At 46.0% G+C, this 25,083-nt stretch overlaps 1 protein-coding gene across 2 annotated transcripts in view; it reads left to right on the forward strand.

Moving 5' to 3' along the window:
- SGPP2 (sphingosine-1-phosphate phosphatase 2) overlaps nucleotides 1–25,083 on the forward strand; it is a 112,832-nt gene that overhangs the window by 23,296 nt on the left and 64,453 nt on the right. The window contains exon 2 of one of the 2 annotated variants that reach the window (XM_046018878.1): nucleotides 23,050–23,208. The exons of the other annotated variant lie outside the window; for it this stretch is intronic. Coding sequence (XP_045874834.1) covers nucleotides 23,050–23,208 — 159 coding nt within the window. The remainder of the gene's footprint in view (nucleotides 1–23,049; nucleotides 23,209–25,083) is intronic. 2 annotated transcript variants of the gene reach the window in all.

Below are 25,083 nucleotides of genomic sequence, written 5' to 3' on the forward strand. Positions count from 1 at the left end.
TAAGGTGAAAATAAAGTAGGTTCTTTGGCTGCTTAATCTGTTCTTGGATTCTAGGCTGAGGACTGGTGGGGGGTGTGTGCTTAATCTTGTAGAACTGGCCCCTGTTCACTATAAACAGGGGGATGGATGAAGAATGCAGATGATGAGAAGGTTAATTTGGGGACTGAAATGGTGAGAGACAGGAGGTGGGGACCACTGGAGGTAGTGGCTGAACTGTTTTCCCTGGAGGCTGGTAATGACTGGAGAAGGGAGACATAGGGATGAGTCAGAGGCACCAAAACCAAAGGACAAACATTTTTTTTTCTTATTACGTAATCATTGTGTATTTACTGTGGAAACTATAAGTAACCAAAAGCTTGAAATGAGATGGTCAGTCTCAGTACCCAGATCACCCAGAGATATTTGTTGTTACTATTTTGGGGTATAACTTTCTGGACACTTTTCCTGTACATGTATTATATACATCTTTTAAAAAATATTGTTTACAAAAAAAAGTACTCTTTTCTAATATGAGTTTCCAGCTGACATATCTAGAACTTTGTCCCACATCAACAAATATTTGTTCACAATATTTTAATGACTATATAATATCCCATTTTCTATCTGTTATTTGTCATGATTTATTCTTGCCAGTCAATTAAGATCATTTCCATTTTTTCTGCTAATGTAAACACTATAATAGATGTTTGTGTGCACATCCTTATTGATTTGACTGAGACATTTTGAATGGATTTGAAGGACTTGGAGATGGATACCCTTTTTGCCATTTGTATCCAAAGATAACTCAGCATTCTGAGCCTGAAGAATTTGGAGCATAATGACTATGTTACTGACACAAATGAGAAAATATGGAAACAGGAAGAATTGCAGTTGTGAAAAAAGACACAGTAGATCAGTCAAGATTTTTTTTTTTTGCTATAGGTAACAGTAAAGCCCTATAATAGTAGCTTAAAATTTTTATTTTTCTCATGTAGCAATAAGTCCAGTATTGGTGAATGCCAACATTTGTTCAGCTGCTTCCCAATATCATCAAGGACTCATGCTGCTTCTTTTAGCTCCTCCAGCTTTAGTTTGTTGGCTTCTTGTCTCATGATGCTAAAATGGCTGCTGTTGCTCCTGGCATCTAGCCATGTTCAAGTTAGGAAGGAGGTGGAGGTAATGACAGCTGTCTCTATCGTTTTTATAAGGAAAACAGAAGATCCTCCCCAACTTCTTACTTCTCATTGGCTTCACTGGATGATGTGGCCACCCCTAATTGCAAGTAAGCTTGAGAAAGGAGAGAGGAGAATTGTCCAGACTGACTTGCCGTATTGCCTGAGGTTCAGCCTGAGTTTGGGTTCTGCTAACAAGCCAAAGGGAATGGGGCAGCATCTAGTAAGCAATTCATGATGTCTCTGATGCTGTGCTTTGACAAGCTGAGTTATCAGGACATTCAGGAGATATTGCTGGAGACAGTGAGGAACCCTGGTTTCCAGGCCGAGGCCGTGCGGTGGAAGAGAAGATCAGAAAGATCACACTGCATGACCACAGAAGGAGCCATGTTGGCAAGTCAGACACATAGGACAAAGTTAAACAGCAGATTATTAGGTTTGAAAGAGCCAACTGTGAGAAGTGGGAAGAACTCTCATCTTTGTTACATTTTACATAGGTGGAATGATTTCATCCTCTTAATGACATCTGAGTCATTCTCCAAATACTACTGAGTGCTTCCCATGGCAGGGCTGGGCACTGGGGTCACAGTGATGAATAAGGCGGCAAAGCCTGTGCGCTTCTGAGCTCACAGACTAGTGAAAGGAGGCACAATCCCAACCAGGGAAGCAGATCATGTCAGGTTGAAATCATGCCATGAGGACACACAGAGCTGGACGAGGGGAGAGGTGCGCGTCCCACACCCCACTTTACTGCCAAGGACACTGAGGCAGGCGGGCTGGTGTCCACAATGACCAGGTGGTATTTAGCAGAGCCTGGAGCCTGATCCTGGTTGGCTCCGGAGCACAGACTTGGGAATTCGCTTCTTGCCGTGACTTCCTGGGCACCACCGGCCAAGGCCAAGTGCGGTTGTTGGAACAAAAAGACCGCACTCCCTGCTGGGAGCTGCCTGGGCACGCTAGCCCCAGTTTATGGGCAGGATGGAGACACGGTGAAGGGATCCCAGTCTCCAGACTCCAGCTACTTGGGTTTGAACCAGCACTGCTTGGTGCCTACCCTTGGGCGAGTTAGCCTGCTGTGCAGCTAAATTTAGTGCCTTCTATGCAGAGCACCTGAAACAATGCGGGTTAGGGGCACACGGGCAGCACACGCTCACTGTGTGAGTTGTCACTTGTGGTGGCTTCTAGAGAATCTTGGCACCCTTCGATGTATGCTCACAACGCAGAGCGAGACTCCGAAAGACATCCTTTTTGTTTCCATGTGAGAGACCTCACAGCCACAAATTTATAAACTGCAAAGAGCCCGGTGGCATGGCAAGGGCTCGTGTTCTCCTGATGGCACATTTCTGAAGCACAGCATGCTCAAAAATTTCTCTTCCCGCTTGACATGCTTTTGCAGACGGCACAATATGGAACTGGTCAGACTCCTAATTATGACAGTGGTCCAGAGCCAGAATCCAATCATCCCGTTGACAAAGAACTTGGTACAGAGAACGGTGACCAGCTGTTCCCCGTCTCCAGTGAGCAGAGAGTAAAGAGGAAATGGGTTTAAGCTGCGTGAAGGATTTGGGTTATTTATGGCGGAATTTCCTGACAGCGAAGGTTGCTGAACATTAGGGCCGGATTAGAGAGAGGAGTTGGAGGAGTCCCGTCTGTGGAGGTTCTGCAGACGTGGTGTTGGGTGTGTGACTGCTGCCCACGGAGCCTTCCATCTGTGCTCTCCGTCCTGTCTCTCCCGTTCTACCCATGTGGTGCTCGTAACCAAGCGACCCTCTTGGAAAGACCAGGAAGGACAGGGTGGTCTGCGGAGAAGATAAGGGGCTCCTGGTTAACCCATCTTCTGCATTCTGGGTGAGGACACATGAAAAATTGGGTTAGTTCACTTTGCACTGAGAAGCCCACCTGGGTCAGGTGAGAGGCAGGGATGGTCAAGTAGAGGACTCGGCTGAGCCTGGAGGACACAGAGCAGCCCTGTATGAGCCCTGGTGATTCTCCTCACAAGGCCTGTGGGCACTTACCCTGTTACTAGCCTTCGATTCTCAAAAGAACAAAATGTAGGGGTGTTGAAAATTCTGCCCACTGTTTTTTTTTTCCCCCTAAGATTTTATTTATTTATTTGACAGAGAGAGACTCAGCAAGAGAGGGAACACAAGCAGGGGGAGTGAGGGAGGGAGAAGCAGGCTTCCCCTGCTGAGCAGAGAGCCCGATGCAGGATTCAATCTCAGGACCCTAAGATCATGACCTGAGCCGAAGGCAGACGTTTAATGACTGAGCCACCCAGGCGCCCCTGCCCAGTTACATGTGGGCTAGACTGAGCATATCTCTGGGCCATAATTCTGCACATAGGGCCCTCTCCTGTGAGCCCTGCTCTGCTGGGCCCTGCTGGCCAGGAGGAGGATGAGCAGCTCTCCAACTTCAAACCCGGACTCGAGGCAGCAGAATTCCTCCTTCAGAATGCAAACCTCTGTATTCATGGTTTGAACCCAAAGAACTGCTGTTTTGTAGAGCAATAATTATCAAATATTGGCAATCTCGTATGCTTTGATCTAAAAGGAATCATTCACCCCTTACAAAATAATATTTGATATAAAACGATATAATATTCGATACAAAGCAGAGGGAGTCTACTTCTCCCTCTCCTCCCGGCTCATTCTCTTCCTCTCAAATAAAAGTCTTAAAAAAAAAAAAGAATAGTAATACATTGATTTTAAAACTGTATCCTCACGACCAGTGAGCATGGCAGCAGGTGTTCGTGGGAACCCAGTGCCTAGTGGTGATTGCCAAGTGCCTGGAGGGGTGAGCGGTCATTACCATCATCAACAGCTGACGTTCACTCAGCACTTTCTACATGGCAGGCACTGTTCTAAACACTCCGTGCACATTGATGCATTTCGTTTTTGCAACTCTGGATGGTTGATGTAGTTTCTAGCGTTGCAGACCCAGGCACAGAGCCAGGGCCACCGCGTTGGTAGGTGACAGGGTAAGGAGAAACACCCCAGTGCTTAGCCACAGTGCTGCCCTGTCTCTTCCGATCAGGGTGCCAACGGCCATTCGGGTATTTCAAAACAGGGCATTCATTTTGTGAACACGTTGCTCTACTTAACATTCTGTAAAGGTCCCTTTGGAACTTCCAGGAATGAGACCTTTTCTACCTCAGCCATTTTTTGTCAATGCAAATCAGGGAGTTTTCTCTTAAACCTGCCAAGAGTATAAAGGGAAAGGGAGGAGAACCTGGTGGCTTTTATCTTTCTAACAGAGAGAAGGGAAAATATATCCGCGCTGGCTCTCAGTGGAGGCAGTTCCTGTCTGCCAAGGTCCCGTGTTTTATATCCTCTTCTGGGGGTCAGACTCTGGAGAAGAGCAGCCAAGGTGACCTGGGCTATGGCTCTGCCAGGGTGGAAGTCTTGATGCCAGGAGAACGTGGGAGAGAAAGGGGCAAGTTCGGGACTAATGTGACTACTTTGTGAAAACCTTTGAGGTGGCCTGTTACAAGAGGTCTTCCCAGTCCATGATTTGGAGTAGATTTCTCCTCGCCGTGAGCTACGGAGGTTTCACAGGTACAGGGGATCCAAAGTTCGTGTAGATTTGTTCCTGGAGAGTTGAGCTTCTCAGACTTGATACCTAGGCTTGTTGCTTGACTAGCTCGAAACCCCATCAAGCCTGAGTCTCAGTCACCTCCTTTGAAAACAAGACAATTGGATCAAACAGTGGAGCTTTTAAAAAAAATAAACCAGTTTTGGCCTCACTCCCAATCTGGTAGATCAGACTGACTCTAGGGGTGAGGTCCAGGCATGTGTGTTTTTTTCAGCTCTCTGGGTGGCTATTAAGAACTTCTAGATGGTTCTAAGGCCCCTTCTATTCAGAGTGTATGCTGATGGCAGGCTCAGCCTTCATTACTCTGTTCATTTAAAAAGTGTTTATTGGATGCTTGCTGGGGGGTAGGCGGAAAACAACCACTGTGCTGGATGCCGGGGGTCCCACAGGAAGGCATTGGTCAGGCTTGCTGTCTTCAAAGAGCTTGCCATCTGGTGCAGATGAGCAAGCAGGTCCAAGAGTAAAAACTCCAGGGTGGGATAAGCTGTGAAGAGAACGGAACAGGGTCCTGCCATGGAGCCACTGAGCGGGAGACTAGAGAAGATATCTCTAAGGGGAGGCTTTGAGGGGCTGGCATCTCAGAAATGGGAAGAAGCCATCCAGACAGAGCCAGGCTCAGTACAAAGGCCTCGAGCCTGCAACATGCTCGAGGAACAAGTATTAAAAGAAGGCCAGAGTGGTTGGAGCATAAAAAGGAGGTGAGCCTCCAGAGAGGCCGGAAAGATGCACAGTGGTCAGATCTCCAGCCTTGACCAGGAACGGGGATGTGGACTTCCAAGTGCAACAGGGAGACATTTGGGGAGCCATTGGAAGTGGGAGCCATTGTTTGTTTTGTTAGCTTTTCCAGATGAATGGGTTCTCTCAGATTTATGGATTAACGTTTGTATAAGGTCATTTGGGCTGGTCTGAGGAGATCTGAGAGGGAGGATTTATGAAATTAGTACTTAATATTTGGCGAATTAGGTCTTACTTTTTAAATTGAGATGCCAGCTAATTCACCCTTTTAGAATGTACAGTTCAGTGGTTTTTCATTTATTCACAAAGCTATGAACCAATCGCCCAGCTCTGGAGACAATATATCATATCTCTAGAGATACCGTATCTCTGGAGATAATACATCACCACTATCTACTTTGAGAATTTAAGAATAATTTGCCTTAAGTTGCAAAAATGTGACAGGATAAGAAATCACAGTGCCAACAACAGAGTGAGCGAGAGAAGGCTTGACGGGAACTACAGAGAAAACATGAAAACGCTTCCTATTCATTCGGGACATGCACTAGAACTTTCTGTGAGGATGGAAACTTTCTATATCTGTGCTGTTCAGATTGGTAGCCATTAGCCACATGGGGCTGCTGAACACTTGAAATGTGACTAGAACAACTAACTGGATTTTTTATCTAATTAAATTTAAATTTAAATTAGCCACATATGGCTGCCATATTGGATGGAGCAGCTGTATGGCAACTTACAAATTCAGTCTTATCTGAGATCGTTTCCCCCATGTCCCCTAGCTCCCTAGTTTCCAAAATGATTGAAATTTTCAAACATATGCTATACAAATTGTTGTATTTAAACTTAATCTTCACTACAAAGAAAAAGCTGCAGAGTTCCCACAAGGAATCCAGATGACAGGGTTGGGGGAAAGGCAGAGGGACAGGGGAGCCTGTTCTGGAAATACATCTGAGTGGGAGTCAACTTGGTTGGCACCAGGCATGGGTGACATCTGTACACTCCCGGGAGGGCAGAGGAAAGTCACGAGCTTGGCCTCGGCTTCACAGCTCACAAGGAATAAAAGTAATTCCAAAACCAGAATATTTTGGAGGCCACGAAAGTAAGGTTGCTTCTCCGGCTCAGATTGTGGGGTGTGTGTGACAAGAACAAAATGGTCCCTTCCAGGATTCTGCCACCAAACTACCAGTCAAGAAGAATCAGAGAGCCATGAGAGGCTCTACAGACTCTTATGCTTAAACTCATTAAGTTTTTTCCCCTCCCCAAAGTTCCAGTTAAGCTGCTCCTGTTATTTAAAAAAAAAAAAAAAGTCTCCAGCTGCTTGCTTTTTTTTTTTTGGATGATAGGCTTTTCTATTCTTCAGAAGAAGAAAATCAGCTCAGGAGTGCCTGTTTTCATTGCTCCTTATTTCCTGCGGGTCCCTCTCCCCTTTCGTTTAACCATCAGGTTTTGCAAATAGGAGGCATACATGAAGACAAACACATTTAAGATGCTTCTTATCCTAAAGGTTCTTGTAGTGTTTTGGAGCAAAAATAAATCCTTGGTATTTATTATGTATGAAGTTATGAAAAGATGAGATGGCCTTTAATGAATATTTAATATTTATCTATAAAATCTGACATGCTGGGGAAACCAGAAATACTCACTTGCTCGATAAACTTAGAAGAAAAAAAATAACCAACCTCTAAAATTGCTGTGTTTTAGGACAAGTCACAAATGGAGACAGAGATCCCATAGACAACATATTTTAAAGTTATTTCTTTAGCTAATTTAAGCATTAAATATGATATGTTGTGATTTCCTACTTTGACGTATATATCTTCCTGTGACCTGGAAAGCCAGGTTCATGTTTAGAATTCTTAGGCTCCCAGAGTTCCAGGCTGGAATGTTGCAAATTCAGGAAGCTAGGCCGTCACCCATCCAGGACTATAAGATTCTCCCCACCCCCGACCCCCACCTCCCTCACCACTCCCCCCACCCCTACCTCATGCCTGGGATCTGTCCATGTCCCCCTCCCCCACCACCAAGGGCTAGCCCTCAGGTCTGAGGAGTGCACACAGCTGCTCCCATCCACACTACGGAGGACAGACCTCCGGGGAGAGACCTGCGTATGCCCTGTAGGCAGGCGCTTGGGCATTTCAGCCAAGAATGCTGGGGTTACAAGTGCCTGGAGAACAATCTAGAAGACTAGACCTCTTCCCTTGCTCTGTGAGAAAGGACATGGCTCAAGGAGGGTCAGAGTGGGGCATCTAAATGACAGAGTCCAGAGCATGGGCCCTGGTGGCCTAGCTCTAAGGGTAGCGCTGAATCTTTTAAGAGCAAGTTAACCATTTCAGTGCTTCTTTGTTGAAACCAGCAAGGGGGGACGGTGGAAGAGTCTGTCTTGAGTTACCCTTCAAGATCCAGTTCTCCACATGGTCTCCGTGTAAAATCAGAAGGTTTTAGTTTGGTATTTCCAAGCCTCTTGAGTGTTTTTATTTAGATTCTGACGCTTTATTGAGATATAATTCACATACCATGCAGTTCACCGATTTTACTCATTTTCAGTATATTCCCTATATTCTATGCTGCCATCACCACGATCAGTCTGTGAGCATTTCCATCACCCTAAAAAGAAATCCGTATCCATTAGCAGTCTCTCCCCTCAGTCCCAGCCCTAGGCAACCCCCAATCTTCTTTCTTCCTTCCTTCTTCCCGTCATTCGTTCCTTCCTTCCTTCCCTTCTTCCTTCCTTTATTATTTATTTATTCATTTATTTGACAGAGAGAAATCACAACTAGGCAGAGAGGCAGGCAGAGAGGGGGGGGGGGGGAAGCAGGCTCCCCGCTGAGACGTGGGACTCGATCCCAGGACCCTGAGATCACGACCCGAGCCGAAGGCAGCGGCTTAAACCACTGAGCCACCCTGGCGCCCCCTTCCTTTCTTTTTAAGATTTTATTTACTTGTTGACACAGAGAGAGATAGCGAGAGAGGGAACGCAAGCCCGGGGAGAGGGAGAGGGAGAAGCAGGCTCCCTGCTGAGCAGGGAGCCGGCTGCCATCTCCATCTTAGGACCCTGGGATCATGCCCTGAGCCAAAGCAGATGCTTAACAACCCAGCCACCCAAGCACCCCCCAATCTACTTTCTGTTTCGACACATTTGCCTGGTCTTCATGGCATGATTCTGTGCTTTTCAAACTGTTTCCCCTTTCATGGTGCCTGGGCCCAGAGAGAACAGTGTAATTTCAATACATTCAAACATTTTATTTGTTTTCTCAGTAGTATAGATCAGTGCTTCCCAAACATTAATCTTCTCACCTTTTATTGCGCGTGCAAATCACCTGGGGAATCGGGTTAAAAGTCGCGGTGATTCTGTAGTTCCGGGGTGGGGCCTCAAATCCTAAATTTCAAACAAGAAGAAGGACGCGGATGATCCTTGAGGCATGATTTTAGCCGGAGCAGCCTCCGTTTCAGACAGCGCGTGGAGGACTGTCTTAGCGGGGAAGGCGCCCCTTATTGCCCGGAAAGCCGCGGGAAGCGTGCGTGTGTCTGCGCGAGGCAGTGGACCGGGCTTGGCTACGTGGGCCTCCGACTACCCTTCTGAAATCCTGGTGGGAGGATACCCCCCCCCCCCCCCCCGCCTTTTTCTTTTTCTCTTTTGTGTCTTCAGATCTGCGCTCTCCCCGCTGCATGCTGGGCCCCATGTAAGCAGCAGAGATGCCACGGGGTTGTGGTGGGGGGAGGTGTTCCGCCTGGTCTGGTTCCCTGGCTTATCAGGGCTGCAAACCCACGTTTCTCTGACCATTTCCGATGCATCAAGGTCATCGGTTCTGGTCACGCCACGCGTACTGGAAACTGTGTTCCATGAAAAGAAATGAGAACCACATTTTCAGCGAGTTTGGTGTCGAGTTCTATGTCCTTTGGTCTATGAACCGTGGACCCGGTGACAGAGAGGAGCTGAAACCCAGAGCCTCTGGCTTTGTTCAGGGTGGGGCATCTCCTGGCCCATGTCATTCGGTCGCTGTCCATGGAATAACTCACTTTCTCTGGGTTTCATCAAATTGTTTTTGTTCCTGTGGTTTCTTGTTAAATAACTGTATCATCAGATCCCACATGAGTAAGCCAAGGCCAGAAGCAGAAACCAGGCTGTCTTCATCTTCCCTGATGGCCCGTGGAGACTCTCAGAGGGTTCAGCTTTTCCTTCAGATGGAAAATGGGAGCACAGAGAGGTTCACATGGGTCTGTGGGGAGCAGGGGCAGAGAGAGGCCAGGTGTAATGCCCTCTAAGAGCACAGAATGGGATGGGGTTCGGTGGACCTGTGGCAGCCTGTCTGTGAATAACCCTTGGGCATTCTGCAGCTGTAAGAGATGGGAACTCATAAGAAAGGACAGGACTGCAAGCATATGGTGGCCATTTAGGCACATCCCTGATGGGTCACTTCCTGGTTCTCTCTCTGGGGCCCCCTGTCACCCAACCTCCTTGTCAGGTTCTTAGGACTCCTCTGTCTGGCTCTGGTCTTCCTCTGGCCCATCTACCAGCAGCTCCCCTTGCAAATACCTTACACTGTGGCTTACTGGACATGTCCCGCTCAGGGACACTGTGGTTGGCTGCCCCCGTAGCTTTCCTCATGCTCTGCCCTTTGGCTGAAGACCTGTCTTCCCTTTGTTGTCTGTCACAGTCCCAGTCATCCTTCTGGGACATCTTACCTGCCTCCTCGATGATTTTTTTAATTTATTTTATTTACTCATTATTGTGTTTAAGTGGGCTCCATGCCCAACGTGGGGTCCAACACAGGACTTGAACTCATGACCCTGAGATGAAGACCTGTGCTGAGATCTAGGGTCAGCAGACTAACCAACCAAGTCACCCAGGAGCCCCTGATGTCTTTGTTTTTTTAAATCATCTTACTTCTTTCCCTCCTTGTATTCCACTATAATCGGATACTTCTGACAATTTCTTGTTAGTTATACTGTTAAAAAAGCAATGCAAATACAACTACCATTTATTGAACATATACTGAGTGTCTAATGTGCTATGATGTGGTTTATAGAAGGGACTTCATTTCCTCTTCCAAACATCTTTGCAAGGGAGCTGCACCACACAGGTGAGAATGCATCCACAGCGCAGGTGAGACCATACGTCCTGCACAGGTGAGAAAGTTCAAACCTCCCCAGAGCGATCCCAGCAGATCTGTCATTGGACCCAAGACTGGCTAACACCCAGCCCCTCTTAGGTCCCATTTAGATCCATTTACCTCAACCAGAGGTGGCTGGAGCTGATGAACGAGGGCTCTGGGTTGCGTGCAAACCCTAGGACTCTCCGAACCAGGAAGGCCTGGGTTTACCTCTCGCATGATGGATTATGGGACTGTTTCTCCTCCTCAGCATAGGGACTGTCATGGCTCATGCTCATCTCCAGGTCATTTTTTCTTTCTTTTCTTTTCTTTCTCTCTCTTTTTTTTTTAAGATTTTATTTGTTTGAGAGCGAAAGAGAGAGCACAAGCAGGGGGAGCAGCACAGACGTGGGGGAGTGGCAGGCTCTATCCCAGCACGGGAGATCATGACCTGAGCTGAAGGCAGATGCTTAACCGACCGGAGCCACCCATGTACCCCTCATTCTCTATTTCTTCAGCAGTGTACGCTGTAGCTCTTGGACGGCCTTAAAGGGCACCCCTGCAGCTTTTGCATAATCTGGCAAAGAGAACTTAAGTCGTTGGGAAAACAAAACAAGCGAACAGTAGTACCAAAAAATATAAACAAGGGGGTTGCAGGGAATGTCACAGGTATGGATGCTCATTTGGTCGGGTTAAGAAATGAATGAAGAGGGGCGCCTGGGTGGCTCAGTGGGTTAAGCCGCTGCCTTCGGCTCAGGTCATGATCTCAGGGTCCTGGGATCGAGTCCCGCATCGGGCTCTCTGCTCAGCAGGGAGCCTGCTTCCCTCTCTCTCTCTCTCTCTCTCTGCCTGCCTCTCCATCTACTTGTGATCTCTCTCTGTCAAATAAATAAATAAAATCGTTTAAAAAAAAAAGTAAAAAAAAAAAAAAAAGAAATGAATGAAGAGAGAGGCTCCTGGAACGGTGCCTCCAGGTGCCCCAGCAGAAGTGGGCAGGGAACTCTGTACAGCTGGTGGCTGGTGAGATTCCTGCTTACACCCACACAGGCCAACATTCAGACTTGTTTGCTGCATCAGTCTGCGCGGGGATCTGCCATGGGAACGGGTGAGTGAGAAACTGGAACACAATGAAGGCAGCACTTGTAAAAAGTTCACAGCCTGGGGCGCCTGGGTGGCTCAGTGGGTTAAGCCTCTGCCTACAGCTCAGGTCATGATCTCAGGGTCCTGGGATCGAGCCCCACATTGGCCTCTCTGCTCAGCAGGGAGCCTGCTTCCCTCTCTCTCTGCCTGCCTCTCTGTCTACTTGTGATCTCTCTTTCTCTGTCAAATAAATAAATAAAAGTTAAAAAGTTGACAGCCAAAATTGTCATCTTGAATAATATTTAGGGACCTAGGGAAATACAATACAATAAATAATACTTAAAAATTTAAGGGAGGCCTGGGTGGCTCTGTTGGTGAAGCATCTACCTTGGGCTCAGGTCATGATCCCAGGGTCCTAGATTGGAGCCCTACCTCAGGCTCCTTGCTCAGTGGGGAGCCTGCTTCTCCCTCTGCCTGCTGCTCCCCCTGCCTGCTCACGCGCTCACTCTCTCTGACAAATAAATAAATAAAATCTTCAAGAGCAGAATCTCAATTTTGTTAGAATACATGTCACCACATGATCTCATTTACACGTAAGAAAAAGACCAGTGGAGATATCCAAAGGTGGTGAGTCTCAGGTGTGGAACAAGGGGTCATTTTTACTTTACTTTTATGTAGTTTTTGGACTCCCAAATGTTCTCCAGTAAAATGTGTTAATCAGAAAAAAAAATAAGTGATAATCAGATAATCAGGGAAAAAACACAAAATACAAGTGATATATTTTTTAAAAAAGGCCCAGAACTTTAACTCAAAAATATTAAAAGTGAAACAAGATGAAAACAAAACAAAACAAAAAAAGAATAGCCTTCCAAAGGTACAAAGAAACCAGAGTGTGCCAGGGACAAGCTGGGTGGGAAGGACCATTGTTCCGACCCAGCGTGGCTTTCTTCTTCATGTCCTTTCATGGGTGTGCACACAATTTCAAAGCTTTTCCTAAGTTTATTTTTGTGACCAGTGGCTTTAAACTGGCTCAGAGAGAACCTTCCAGAGGGAACTGCAGTTTGAAAACATGGTGGAAATTGATGGAACTTTCCCAGCATTTCCCCTACCACACATGCAAGACTTAGGGAGAGTATGGAGGGAGCCAGCCTCCGGGGAAGCATGCTCCCCAGGTCCATCTGTCCTTCCTGGATCTCTCCCATCCACTCCCTCTCATGCCCACTGCCACTTACTGACAGTGCCCCAGGGAGTGGAAGTGGATCAAGAAAGAAAAATTATTCCAAAGTACTATCTTTACCATCTTGGATTCCTGGAGAGCTCTAAAAGTAGAGGGCTGGATTTAAGAAGTGGGGAGGGGCAGCGAAGAGAAGGTTTTTTTTTTTTTGTTTTTGTTTTTGCTTTCCTCCTTCTCTGTGGACACACAGTCCCGTGCTACAGCGGTAGCCTTGGACAAAGAATACTCCAAGTTAAAAATGCCATACCCTATTTTGCCCAGCGAAACAAGAAAGAAGCAGGAAAGCCTCTGGATAAAACCCTCTTGACTTCACTGGCCAAATGGTCAGGCTTTATTTTCCTTTTGTCTGATTAAAATGTGTTTTTAAGTCTTTAGAAGTAAAAGATCACCAAGGAGAAAACCTTCCATGGACCCAAGTAATTTTCTTACATTTTGGTGGTGCTTTTTAATGCTGTCGAAAATGTTTTCTGAAGGGACTTAGGAATGGGTGAGTTCATGCTGCCTGTTAGAACTAAATCAGCCTGTCCACAGTCTAAATGTGTGCATCAGGGCAGGAGGGCTGAAATTCCCGGATTAAAACTAATGAACTCCAAGTTTATAAGACTCCTTCTTGCATATACAGCTCTTCCAAACGTCATTTTGATAAGTTAATATAAATGAATCAGAAACATCTGCACCAAAAATCCCCCTGAATACGCAAGGGCTTACCAATTAAGTGGAAGAATGTTTGGTACAATGTGTTTCAGGTTTTAGCAGATCCAAAATGTTTTGAAAAACAGTTACGTTCTTAACACATTTTGAGAATTTAAAGGGCAGCTGGTTCTCCCCCCACCCCCCAAAATGGGAATGGTTATTTCTGTTCTTTGTGGCGACTTCTGCTGCTCTTACTGCCTGGGGAGGGAATTCTCTGAGTAGAGGCCCACATCTCTCAGCTTTGCAAAATGCTGTCCTATCCTCTCTCTCTCTCTCTGATTCTTCAGTTTGCTTCGAAGCAGATAATCGTGTGTGTCAGGCACAGGGTTCTGGAAGTGATGATGAGACTGCGTTCTTTCAAATTATAGGACCCGTTTCTAGTTCAGGTGGAGCATTGTTGCCCTGGTGGTCACTGTCACAATTTCAAGAAGTTCAAAATCTGGGGAGCCCGGGGGGCTCAGTGGGTAAAGCGTCTTCCTTCAGTTCAGGTCATGATCTCAGGGTCCTGGGATCGAGCCCGGCTTGGTGCTCCCTGCTCCGTGGAGAGCCTGCTTCTCCCTCTCCCTCTGCCACTTCCCCTGCTTGTGCTCTCTCTCTCTCTAATAAACAAATAAAATCTTTTAAAAAAAAGAGAGAGAGAGAGAGAGAGAGAGAGAGAATTTCACAATCTGTGATACTTATTGGTCCGCCCCTTCTGCTGGTGCCCAAGATGAGAGCCAAATTTGGGGAAAAGAAAAGGAAGACATCAAATGCTCAGAGGATGGGCTGAAATGTGATGGATCGGCAGGAGGGAAAAAAACAAAGTTCAAACCCCACTAGAACCCTGCTGTCAAATACCACATCGGGTCCACTTCCAGCCACTCTCTTATTCTGGGACACAGACTGAAGGGTCCCAGCAGATGCCAGCCAAGCAGATGAAAGGGGTTCGTGGGCAGTTCTCTTTCAAGCTCTTTTATTCAAAGAAGCTGCCCTTCCATTTTATTGACTCTCAGTATCACCATCCTGCAATTTTAATCACCGAGCCCTGAGCAGACATTGGTGAGCTCACCCAACTTGTAATTCTATCTGGACTTCAAGATTAAAGGAGAAACCCTAGCTCATTCTTGTTCCTTCTGTTTCCCCTTCAAGGGACACTGCCAATCTTTCTTAGGCTTGCTAAGTAATCATCATTTAATTGTCTCTGTGGGTTGGACAGTCTTGATTCCCTTAACTTAAAAAATATAATAATAAGAGTAATTAAAATTGATGGGAGCATATTGGTAAACAGACGTGAATCTAGGACACCACGAGTCTACCTGACTATGGAAACAATGGGAACCCCCCCCCCCATTTAAGTTCAGGGAGGCTAATGAATGGTATTTTCCCACGATGTTTAAGAAATCAAAACACCAAAGAGTTAAAGCAGGGATTCTTCTCACTGTTTCCGAGCCAAAATTTGTTTTAGTCTTGTCAGAGCAGATCAAATCATGCTCTTATATGAAACTGTCTCAGCAATTTACCTCTCCTACCAGCCGAAAACCCCAAAGGCTCAGCCTGACCCTGCTCCTGCTTTTCACCTCTCTCTCTTTCTCTCTCCCTCTCTCTCTTGCTATGTTCTGACGGACAGACCCGGTTGCTTGTTTCAGGGTCTTAGTAAGCTGTCTCTCTGATCCTCAGACCTCGAAAGAACTGGCTCACCTCCCCGTCCGGGGCTCAGCTCGAAGGAGTCCTCCTTGGAGAGCAACTCCTAAAACACACATACCACTTTGTATCACATTATTCGCTTTAATTTCCTCACATTGCTGACTGAAATAATCTTGCTTATTGTCAGCTTTCCATCACTAAAGAGCAAGCAATGAATGACTCGTCTACAGAGACATGGACTCTGCGGAGAAAAGATTTGCCATTTTCAGTTTTCTTTTGAAATGTTGGGCCTTGCTTGGTTTGTACACAGTGTGTTAACATGTTAGGTAGTTGTGTCTCATGATAGCTTGAGAGAGTGTTTATTTTATAAATATTCCTCTAGGATGTAAGGACATGTCCACCCAAGCCTAGTCTTTCAGAGTGAGATGGCAGGACACAAACCTTGCAAATCATAGCTTCTATTGAAAGAGGTATTGAGTTCCTTGAGTTTGCCCTCCCCAATCTCTGGGCTCTAGATCAGAAATTCTGGCTGCATATATGCAGGGCATGACAACAAGGCAAGGTGAAGTTTTAGTCCTGAATCTATTGCCTTTTGAGGCATTACACCAACCATGAAAGGTACTTTTCTGAGGAGCCCCCAGTCTCCATAAATAGCTAAAAACCTGGACACCAGAGGCTGATGCCCCTCTTCCCCTACAATCCCAAGCACATGAAGAAATAGCCAGTCTTGAAAAATAATCCCCGACAAGCGGGTGCTGTGTGGCAACCCTCGGAAATGAGGACGAGTGTGCAGGCTGAATGCACGTGAATGCAGATATAACGAGAAATGACAAAGAATTTCCAAAGTTGGGTTAATAAAAAATTTAGAACTTCCAAAGACCATCGGCTTTAATAGGATATGGGATACTTTCCTCTTAGTTTTTAATCTTTCCCTTAAAAAAAAAATAAAGCAAATTTCTACCTCCTTTGTAACGGAGAACCCAAGGACAGATTCTCAGGCCTGCAGAGGTCAGAGAACCTAGTTTTCAAGCCAGGATGCTGCAGGATTCTGACAGCGCGGCAAAAGCTCTTTTTAGGGAAATAAGGTTTGTTTTTCTTTGTTGGGATGCCCTGAGAGGTGAGGTGTGCTTTTCCAAACTTCATGACTCACTCACTAATTTTGGATTTGTCGTCCAGGAATTTATGCAAACCCTTCTCCAATGAAGGCAAGGAGCCCAAGCTGCCTGCCTGCTTGCTTGCTTGCTTTTTTTCTTCCATTCTTTCTTCATCATCAGTTGGTTATTCAATCTGGCTGCTGTTTCAGGGGGAGCATCTCTTTTAAGATTTTTTATTTATTTCACACACAGAGAGAGATCACAAGTAGGCAGAGAGTCAGGCAGAGAGGAAGGGAAACAGGCGCCCGCCTGAGCAGAGGGCCCCATGCGGGGCTCGATCCCAGGAGTCTGGGATCATGAGCTGAGCCGCAGGCAGAGGCTTTAACCCACTAAGCCACCCAGGCGCCCCAGGGGGAGCATCTCTTCTCCGTGCCAATCTGAGAGCTTGACTTTTGTCTTTAAAAACTCCTCACTGGGCTGGCCTTTCTGGTCAAAGTGTGGTTCGCAGCTGCACAACATGGCGGCACAGGGATCACGTGGGAGCTCGGGAGAACGCGCGGGCCGATCCAGGTGATGCGCATGCCCGTTAGAACAGCGAAGTGCTTTCTGGGAAATCTCTCCTGCTACCTTCCCGGTCATGGCCCGCAGCTCAGTCGCTTCCTTGTGCCGAGTGCTTGGCGGGCATTATCAGCAACACTGATTTAATCCTGCCAGTGTCCCTAAGGGGTAAGTGCTCTTATTATTCCCATTTACAGAAGGGGAAACTGAGGCCCTGGGAGAACATGGCATTGTTGTGAGACTATGCAGTCGTGCATGGTGGTCCTTTGCTCCGTGTTCCTGACCCCCGGGCCTCGTGGCCTTCCCTCTGCCCGGCTCTGTGTTCAGTGGCTGCTTTCTTGTCAGGGTGTAAAACTTCCCTAAAGCAAAACCTCGGTGAAGGGAATGCTGCTGTTCAATGTGTTTTATAAAAGAACTTTGGGCCTTTAACATCTTTTTAAGTAAGACCGGGCCATATCCCATTTAGATGTGACTTGCCTGGGCCCTAGAAGATGAGCTTCCTGCTGCTTTCCATTTGAAGTGTCCTGCGTGGGGTGCCTGGGCGGCTCAGTCGTTAAGCTTCTGCCTTGGGTTCAGGTCATGATCCCCGGGTCCTGGGATCGAGCCCCGTGATGGACTTCCTGCTAAGCAGAGAGCCTGTTTCTTCCGCTGCTGCCTCCTCTGTGTGTGTTCTCTCTCTCTGTCACATAAATAATAAAAAAGAAAAGAAAGTGCCCTGCTTAGAGCTGCAGACGGCATGCCCCTAGACATGAATCCCTTCGGGCTCTATTGAAGTAGAGGACTCTCTCAAACTTGACCTTTCAAAAACACAGTTACAGCTCTGATCTGGGGAAAAAAAAAAAAGTAAAATGACCTCCCAACGACATTGGTCCTGAGTTTATCAAATCCTTTAAATAAAGACCTCAAGGTGGGCAGACCCATAGCCTGTGTCCTTCTGGCCCCGGGTTAATTACAGAAAGGTGTGGGAGGTCTGATAGAGATGAAGGTCAATGGTTTTCAAGCTGATTTCCGACCTGTTTTCAAGGAGACACTCCAGAGAAAAACTTCGGTGTACAAGGTGGCCTGGCCTGAAATTAGGGGTTCCCTAGGCTTCCCCTCACCTTCAACCAGTTAGTCCAGTCTTTCAGTCTTATTTTATAGAATAGGTTCTGGGATGACATTTTATTTAAGGGGCTTTTCCCTACCTGTAATTGTTTTTTGTATATTAAAAAGCAACTGAGCTAACCAGACTCCATGCTCTGCCGCTGAGGCCGCTGAGGTGCAGAAGGGCAAATTCACCTCCCCAAGGTCACGTATTGTTTCCGCTAAAAGCAATTCCTTGTATTCCTCCTCTGAAAGCTCAAAGGCTGGGCCAGCTGCCAAGTCCACTCCAGTCGGTCGCTCCTCTGCTGTGTGGGTCAGCCCTCACTCCATCCAGCGGTGCTAACCTGGCCGGATTTCCTTTTTGTGTAGGGCTCCTCAGAGTGTATTTGGAAAACCAAACACCGTTCAAGGTGTCCAGGGGTGGAGGGAGGGTGGGGCGGGGGGGAGAGCCAAGTCCAGAAATCCTGTACCTGCATGCCCTTTCCCTAGGAGCGTGCAGTCACCCTGTGTGGTTCCCCTTCCTTCTGATTTATTTATGCCTTGAAAGCAGCCTTGCTGAGAACATGCAGCAGCAAAACACAGCAGCTGTTCTCCACCCAAAGGCCGTTCCCAATAGCCCCATCTTGGGAGCTTGCGTTAGAGAAAATTGTACCCTGAAAGGAAAAGTTGTTTTCACTGGTGGAAACACTTTTTGTTTTCTAACATCCTGAAAACTAAAGCAATAAACAAAACATGCAAATAGGAATGTCCAGGACATTTGCCACTAGTAATAATGGATATATGGTCCTTTCTGTCTTATCCTCCCTGTTGACTAGAAACATCTTCATTTGGCTTTGTGACAGATGAGAGGTTTGCTGAGAAATAGTGGATTTCTACGCGTAGGTCTCCACCCACCTAAATTTTCAATGCCCTTATGATCTTTTGTCTAAAAACTTAGCTGCTAATCCCTGCCTCCTGGGTTCGTGGTCCAGAGACGCTGCCCACGGCCTGGCTTGTCAGCCCCGCGTGTGGCTGGTTCTCCAGACATAGAGGAGAGTCCTGGGACCTGGTTTCCTTTTTCCCAGCTTCGACTCTGTTCCTCTCTGCCATTGGCTTTATCTACCATTCCCTGTTTCTGCTCCCTCTAATTGTTCCCATTGAGACCAACACAGGCACTGGCATTCTTGTTATGTCCGAAGATAAACTGAAGTCCTACACTGAGATTTCCTACAAGGGAAATGTAGATTCTGGTTCAGAAAAGACAAGAAGTCTTTTATTTAGGTTCATCTAATTCCCAAGAATTTGGAGACCGATATTGGCTCTCCTGCTCCTTAATTACACATTCAGAGATGTTATCTAAAAACTCCTTCGGGTGTCCTATATATGCGCTGATATTTTTAGTTTCACTTTTGCTTCTTCTGTTCCTAAGAAGATTTAAAGAATATCTAACTCTCCTCCAAAGAAGAGAATTCCACAGAGATTGTAAAAAACAAGTCGAAAGATGTTAATTAGTAGTATGTCACACGAAAGTGATTTGCTGTCATCCCTGACAGTCTTTCAATTATTTACTAGGATTAAGGTGCTGAACTTGGTCTCAGGTAGAGATCTCTGGGGTAGGGAAATGGTCATTGCTGAGTGTTGATAATGTCCTATAACCTTTGGGTATCATGAAACAACACAAGGGAGGAGTTTGACCCTTTTCAGAGTCTGGGAAATTCCTCCCTGTAAAGCTTCAAGGCAGGACAGATTCCTGGGTATACTGGTAGTTGGTGGGTTAAAATAACAAATCTTTATGTACAAAGGGGTTTTTACAGGTTTTGTCTCAAGGATGGGCCTGTAGGATGTACAATTATAAAACAGAAGCCGCTGGATTAAGTCCTCCTATCAGAGAGGGGAAGGAGCTTGTCATTTGTTTGTCACAATTTTATTTTATTGGTTCTTGTTCTGCAAATCCAGCCCTAATATCTTGGCAGAGAGGTGAAACTCTATACACTTCCTTATTTCATTCATTGTGGGCATTATTGTCTTCCCTATTTAGGATGGATCTGTTGCCATCCTAACTTGAATTTACTAGAAGTAAATTTCGTCCCTGAAGAGACATGCAGTGTTTAGCTAATAGCACATGCTTGCCCCTGACCAGTCACTTTCTTCTGGGTTGTGCCATGCACTTCTAGGCTTGAGGCCAAAGCCTTGAACTTCTCATGACTAGAGCTAAGAGCAGTTGTCAATTCCCCCTGAGTCACAGGACTTGGCGGGGGGTGGGAGGGAGGTAGAGATGTTGGAATAAAATTGGGAACCTTTTAGGAGAGAGAGATGCATACTTGGCAGGCAGTCAACGGTGTCAAGTACAGTTAATATTCATGCAATTTCCAAGGTCATTTTTTTAAAATTCCTTAAATATAAAAGTAATCTTGGCTTTTTTTCAAAACCTCAAACACCATATTGGTCCTTTAAAACTTCATTCCTCCAAACAGTACTCTCTGGCACCCTCCACAAAAACGCCTAGAAGCCAGGCACTCTGCCTGGCTTATCTGAATATCCTTGGCATGCATAGGTTCTCGGTTGCTGTAGGCACAGAATGAATGTTTACAGAATAAATGCATATGCAACTTATTCTCTGAATTCCCCCAGGATTCGAGCACCTCAGACTTGGTGTAAAACAAAGCAGAGCCAATAGTATCCAAAATCTATAAGGAACTTAGCAAACTCAACACCCAAAGAACAAACAATCCAATCAAGAAATGGGCAGAGGACATGAACAGACATTTCTGCAAAGAAGACATCCAGATGGCCAACAGACACATGAAAAAGTGCTCCACGTCACTCGGCATCAGGGAAATACAAATCAAAACCACAATGAGATATCACCTCACACCAGTCAGAATGGCTAAAATGAACAAGTCAGGAAATGACAGATGCTGGAGAGGATGTGGAGAAAGGGGAACCCTCCTCCACTGTTGGTGGGAATGCAAGCTGGTGCAACCACTCTGGAAAACAGCATGGAGGTTCCTCAAAATGTTGAAAATAGAACTACCCTATGACCCAGCAATTGCACTACTGGGTATTTACCCTAAAGATACAGACGTAGTGATCCGAAGGGGCACGTGTACCCGAATGTTTATAGCAGCAATGTCTACAATAGCCAGACTATGGAAAGAACCTAGATGTCCATCAACAGATGAATGGATCAAGAAGATGTGGTATATATACACAATGGAATACTATGCAGCCATCAAAAGAAATGAAATCTTGCCATTTGCGACGACGTGGATGGAACTAGAGCGTATCATGCTTAGTGAAATAAGTCAATCGGAGAAAGACAACTATCATATGATCTCCCTGATATGAGGACATGGAGAAGCAACATGGGGGGGTAGGAGATAGGAGAAGAATAAATGAAACAAGATGGGATTGGGAGGGAGACAAACCATAAATGACTCTTAATCTCACAAAACAAACTGGGGGTTGCTGCGGGGAGGTGGGATTGGGGGAGGGGGAGCGGGCTATGGACATTGGGGAGGGGAAGCGAACCATAAGAGACTATGGACTCTGAAAAACAACCTGAGGGTTTTGAAGGGTCAGGGGTGGGAGGTTGGGGCAACCTGAGGGTTTTGAAGGGTCAGGGGTGGGAGGTTGGGGGAACAGGTGGTGGGTAATGGAGAGGGCACGTTTTGCATGGAGCACTGGGTGTTGTGCAAAAAGAATGAATACTGTTACGCTGAAAAAATAAATAAAATGGGAAAAAAAAAAAACCAAAAACAAAGCAGAGCCAAAATGCAGACCTACAAAAGTCCCTTTACACCATTGCCCCTGCCATAGGTCTGCATCTTCTCCCTATTTTCATCCTTGACATTTTTCTTCAATTTTATTTTTATAAAGTTTATGGCTACCATAAAAAGCAGCATGAAACCTCTATTTTTTAGGTTGATTTAACAGGGTGACCATGTTTTTGTTTGTTAACTCATTACTAATCTACCATAATTTAAGGACATTTGTCATAGTTTAAAATAGATTGCATATTTCTGTTTTAACCCCCTTAAGTCTTTTTTTTTTCCCTTGCCTGCTGCTAAGAGGGAGGGAAGGGATGGTTGAAAATAGGATTGCATTTAGCAGACCCTGAATGTTCTTGATGTGTTTCTTATACCATCCCTCCACTGGGTTGACTGTACTAATCCCATTTAAAAGGTAAACAAAAGGGGTGCCTTGGTGGCTCAGTCAGTTAAGCATCTGCCATCCGCTCAAGTCCTGGGATCAAGCCCCAAGTCTGGTTCCCTGCTCACTGGGGAGTCTGCTTCTCCCTCTCCCTCCGCTGGATCTCTCTCTCAAATAAATAAAAATTTAAAAAAAATAAAAGGCAAACTAAAAATATTCACTGGTGAGTGATGTTTCTAAAGTCCCCGTGTTCGTTATCCGTGACTACTGCAGTCCTCTGTCAGGCCACCACTCGCTCAGTGGCTCAAAACAACACAAATGTATCTTTTTCAGCTATGGAGGTCCAGGGTCCAAAATGGTTCATATTCAGACAAAACCAAGGCATCACCGAGGCTTCATAGCTTTCAGAGCCTCAAGAGGAGAATCTTCCCTTTCTTTTTTCCAGCTTCCAGGGGTGCCCTGTCTCCCTTGCCCGTTGGCCCCCTCCCCATCTTCAGATCACCCTCTCCTTGACCTTCCTGCCTCCCTCTCCCATTTTGCGAGGATCCTTGTGGTCACACTGAGCCCAGAGAGATTATCTCTCCATCTCACATTGTTAATTAGACCTGCCAAGTCCTTTTGGCCATGTAAGGCGGCAAGTTCACAGATCCCTTAGGATGGGGAAATATTTGGCTATGTTTTTCTACCTACTATAATCCTAAACCCAGAAAATGTCTTCACAGCATTTGCCTTCTATATATACAAAGGAGACAAGATTGAGGCTTGCGTGCCTTCTGCTGATAGCCTGTCATGATGCTACTTAATTTTATGAAGAACTAACCTCTCCTGTATCAGGGTTGAGAACACGGAAAGCAATGCTACTGTAATTACATCATGGAAACACCCTGGCAGTTGAGAGCCCATGGGTTTCACACAGAATTTTTAAAAAACTTGCCCTACAGTGACATGTTGGAGGAACTCAGAGTCTTCTAACTTTTGTCTTTTAGGCTTATGTACAGAAGTACATTGTGAAGAATTATTTCTACTATTACCTTTTCCGATTTTCCGCTGCTCTGGGTCAAGAAGTCTTCTACATCACATTTCTTCCATTCACTCACTGGAACATTGATCCTTTTTTATCCAGAAGACTGATCATCATATGGGTTGTAAGTATGCTTATTACTTACTATCCAAAACGACGCCTACAACAACCGCCTGCTTTGGAATTCAAGTACTTTGCATATGTGTTCTTCTTCTTCTTTTTTTTTTTAAATCACTTAGAGTTAAATTTTTATATGGTTTACTTTGGAAATATTTAAAAGCTATGAACATAACTTGTTTTGTTTGCAAAAAACCAGACAAACCTGTGATGCGTGTACATTGGCACACACCTCTGTTTGCGGGAATAAACCCAGAAAAGCAAAGATGTGAGGTGCAGAGAAGAAAGGACATTTCCGAGAACCCATGTAGGGGCGTAAAAATGTGTCCCCTCAAGAGGCCAATTTTAGTACAGTCTGACCCAAAACTGAAACTAGAAGCTGTCGACTGATCATTCCAAGTGGCCTTAGAAGCTTGGAACTAGGGGCCTGGCATGTGGGAGGACACTACCTTTCGCTGCTTGAACGTGGTAATGCTTCAGGACTAGTCTGTGAAGGCAAAGGAGTCTAATGGTCAGCCAGTTCAGAGGTCAGGCTGCTTCCCTGGGTGGGGGGGCACATCCGAGGGAGGCTGCCAGCATGGCTGTTTCCACAACTCAAGATTCCGTGCTGAAAACAGGGGTTCAGGAACACTTGGTTGTGAAGGGATCTGTGTTCTTGCGCAGCTCTGCTCTGAAAAGCTGTATGATGTTAAACAAATGACTCCACCACTCTGGGCTTTATTTTTCTCATATGTAGACCAAGTTCAAGGGGCCTCAGTCAGAAACCGTAACGTCACATGTCCTTTAGGACAGGGGAAGAGAAATCAAGGGTTGAAGTCCTGGGTGGGGAGGATGGTGGGGACGGTTAGGGGTGGTAGAGGGAGTTGGGGGGGGTGTCAGTGAGAGTCACGGTGTGGCCACTAGGGGCACTGGGGAGCAGCCACCTCTCAGTTCCACCTGTGACTGCCCTGATGCAAATGGGCTGGAGTTGTTAGATTTGTTTTTCCTGGGAAGCCTCCCATTTTTTAAATGCAGGCGTACATCTTTAAAACATTATATGTCAGCTGAACAAAGAATCCTTGAAGTCCACATGTACGAGGATTGGTTTGAAGCCTCTAGCTTAGAGCTTTAACCACTAAGGTCTCCAGGGCTTATGGTTATGATTATTTGGCCCCAAATTCTTCCCGACATTTTTTTCCTCCTTTTCTCTCCAAACCGACAAGCCACTGGTTCCTTTCCCCATCCCTGTCTCCCAAGCAGCCCTCTTCTGAAATCTAACTCCTGTATGAGTGAGAGTATGAACCGAGACTCTGCAAAAGCATAGGCTTCTTGCAAAAGGCGAAAGGTGGTGTCATTAGTCGTGCATGTCTCTTGCTGCTGTTCCTCCGAGACCTGCAGAGCAGCGCCGTCCAGGCTCCACTGGGAGGGCAAGGAGCACGCATGGGGGCAGGGAGCATTTCTGAAATGCAGCGAAGGGGCTGGCTGCTTGAGTTCCTCCCTGTCATTGACTTTCTATATGTGTGTGCATATGAATATATATCAGTTTTCCAACTTCTATGGTGGTTGAGTGAGGCAGATGATGTTAAACCCTTTTATAATTGTTCACGTATGCCATCGGCTCAAAGCCTGCTGTCTCCCCCACCAAGAGTGGGACGTTTTTCCTGAGCAGCTGAGAGAAACTTTACACTGGATGGTAGTCAGGGGACTCTCTGATTGTCGTTTTGGTTGTTACGTTTCACTGCAGAGTCTTCCTTTCAAAGTGCTGGAAGGATTTCCTGTGTGAGGTGGAATTACCAGTCTTTCGTGAAAGAGTGAACAGATCAGATCTTTGCCTGAGAAAGGAAAAGAGCAACCTTTGAGTAGTAGATTGTCTTGTGCTTTGGTGACCTGTTCCTTGCTTTTA

Source organism: Meles meles, chromosome 9 (genome assembly GCF_922984935.1).
Source record: "Meles meles chromosome 9, mMelMel3.1 paternal haplotype, whole genome shotgun sequence".
NCBI lineage: Eukaryota > Metazoa > Chordata > Mammalia > Carnivora > Mustelidae > Meles > Meles meles.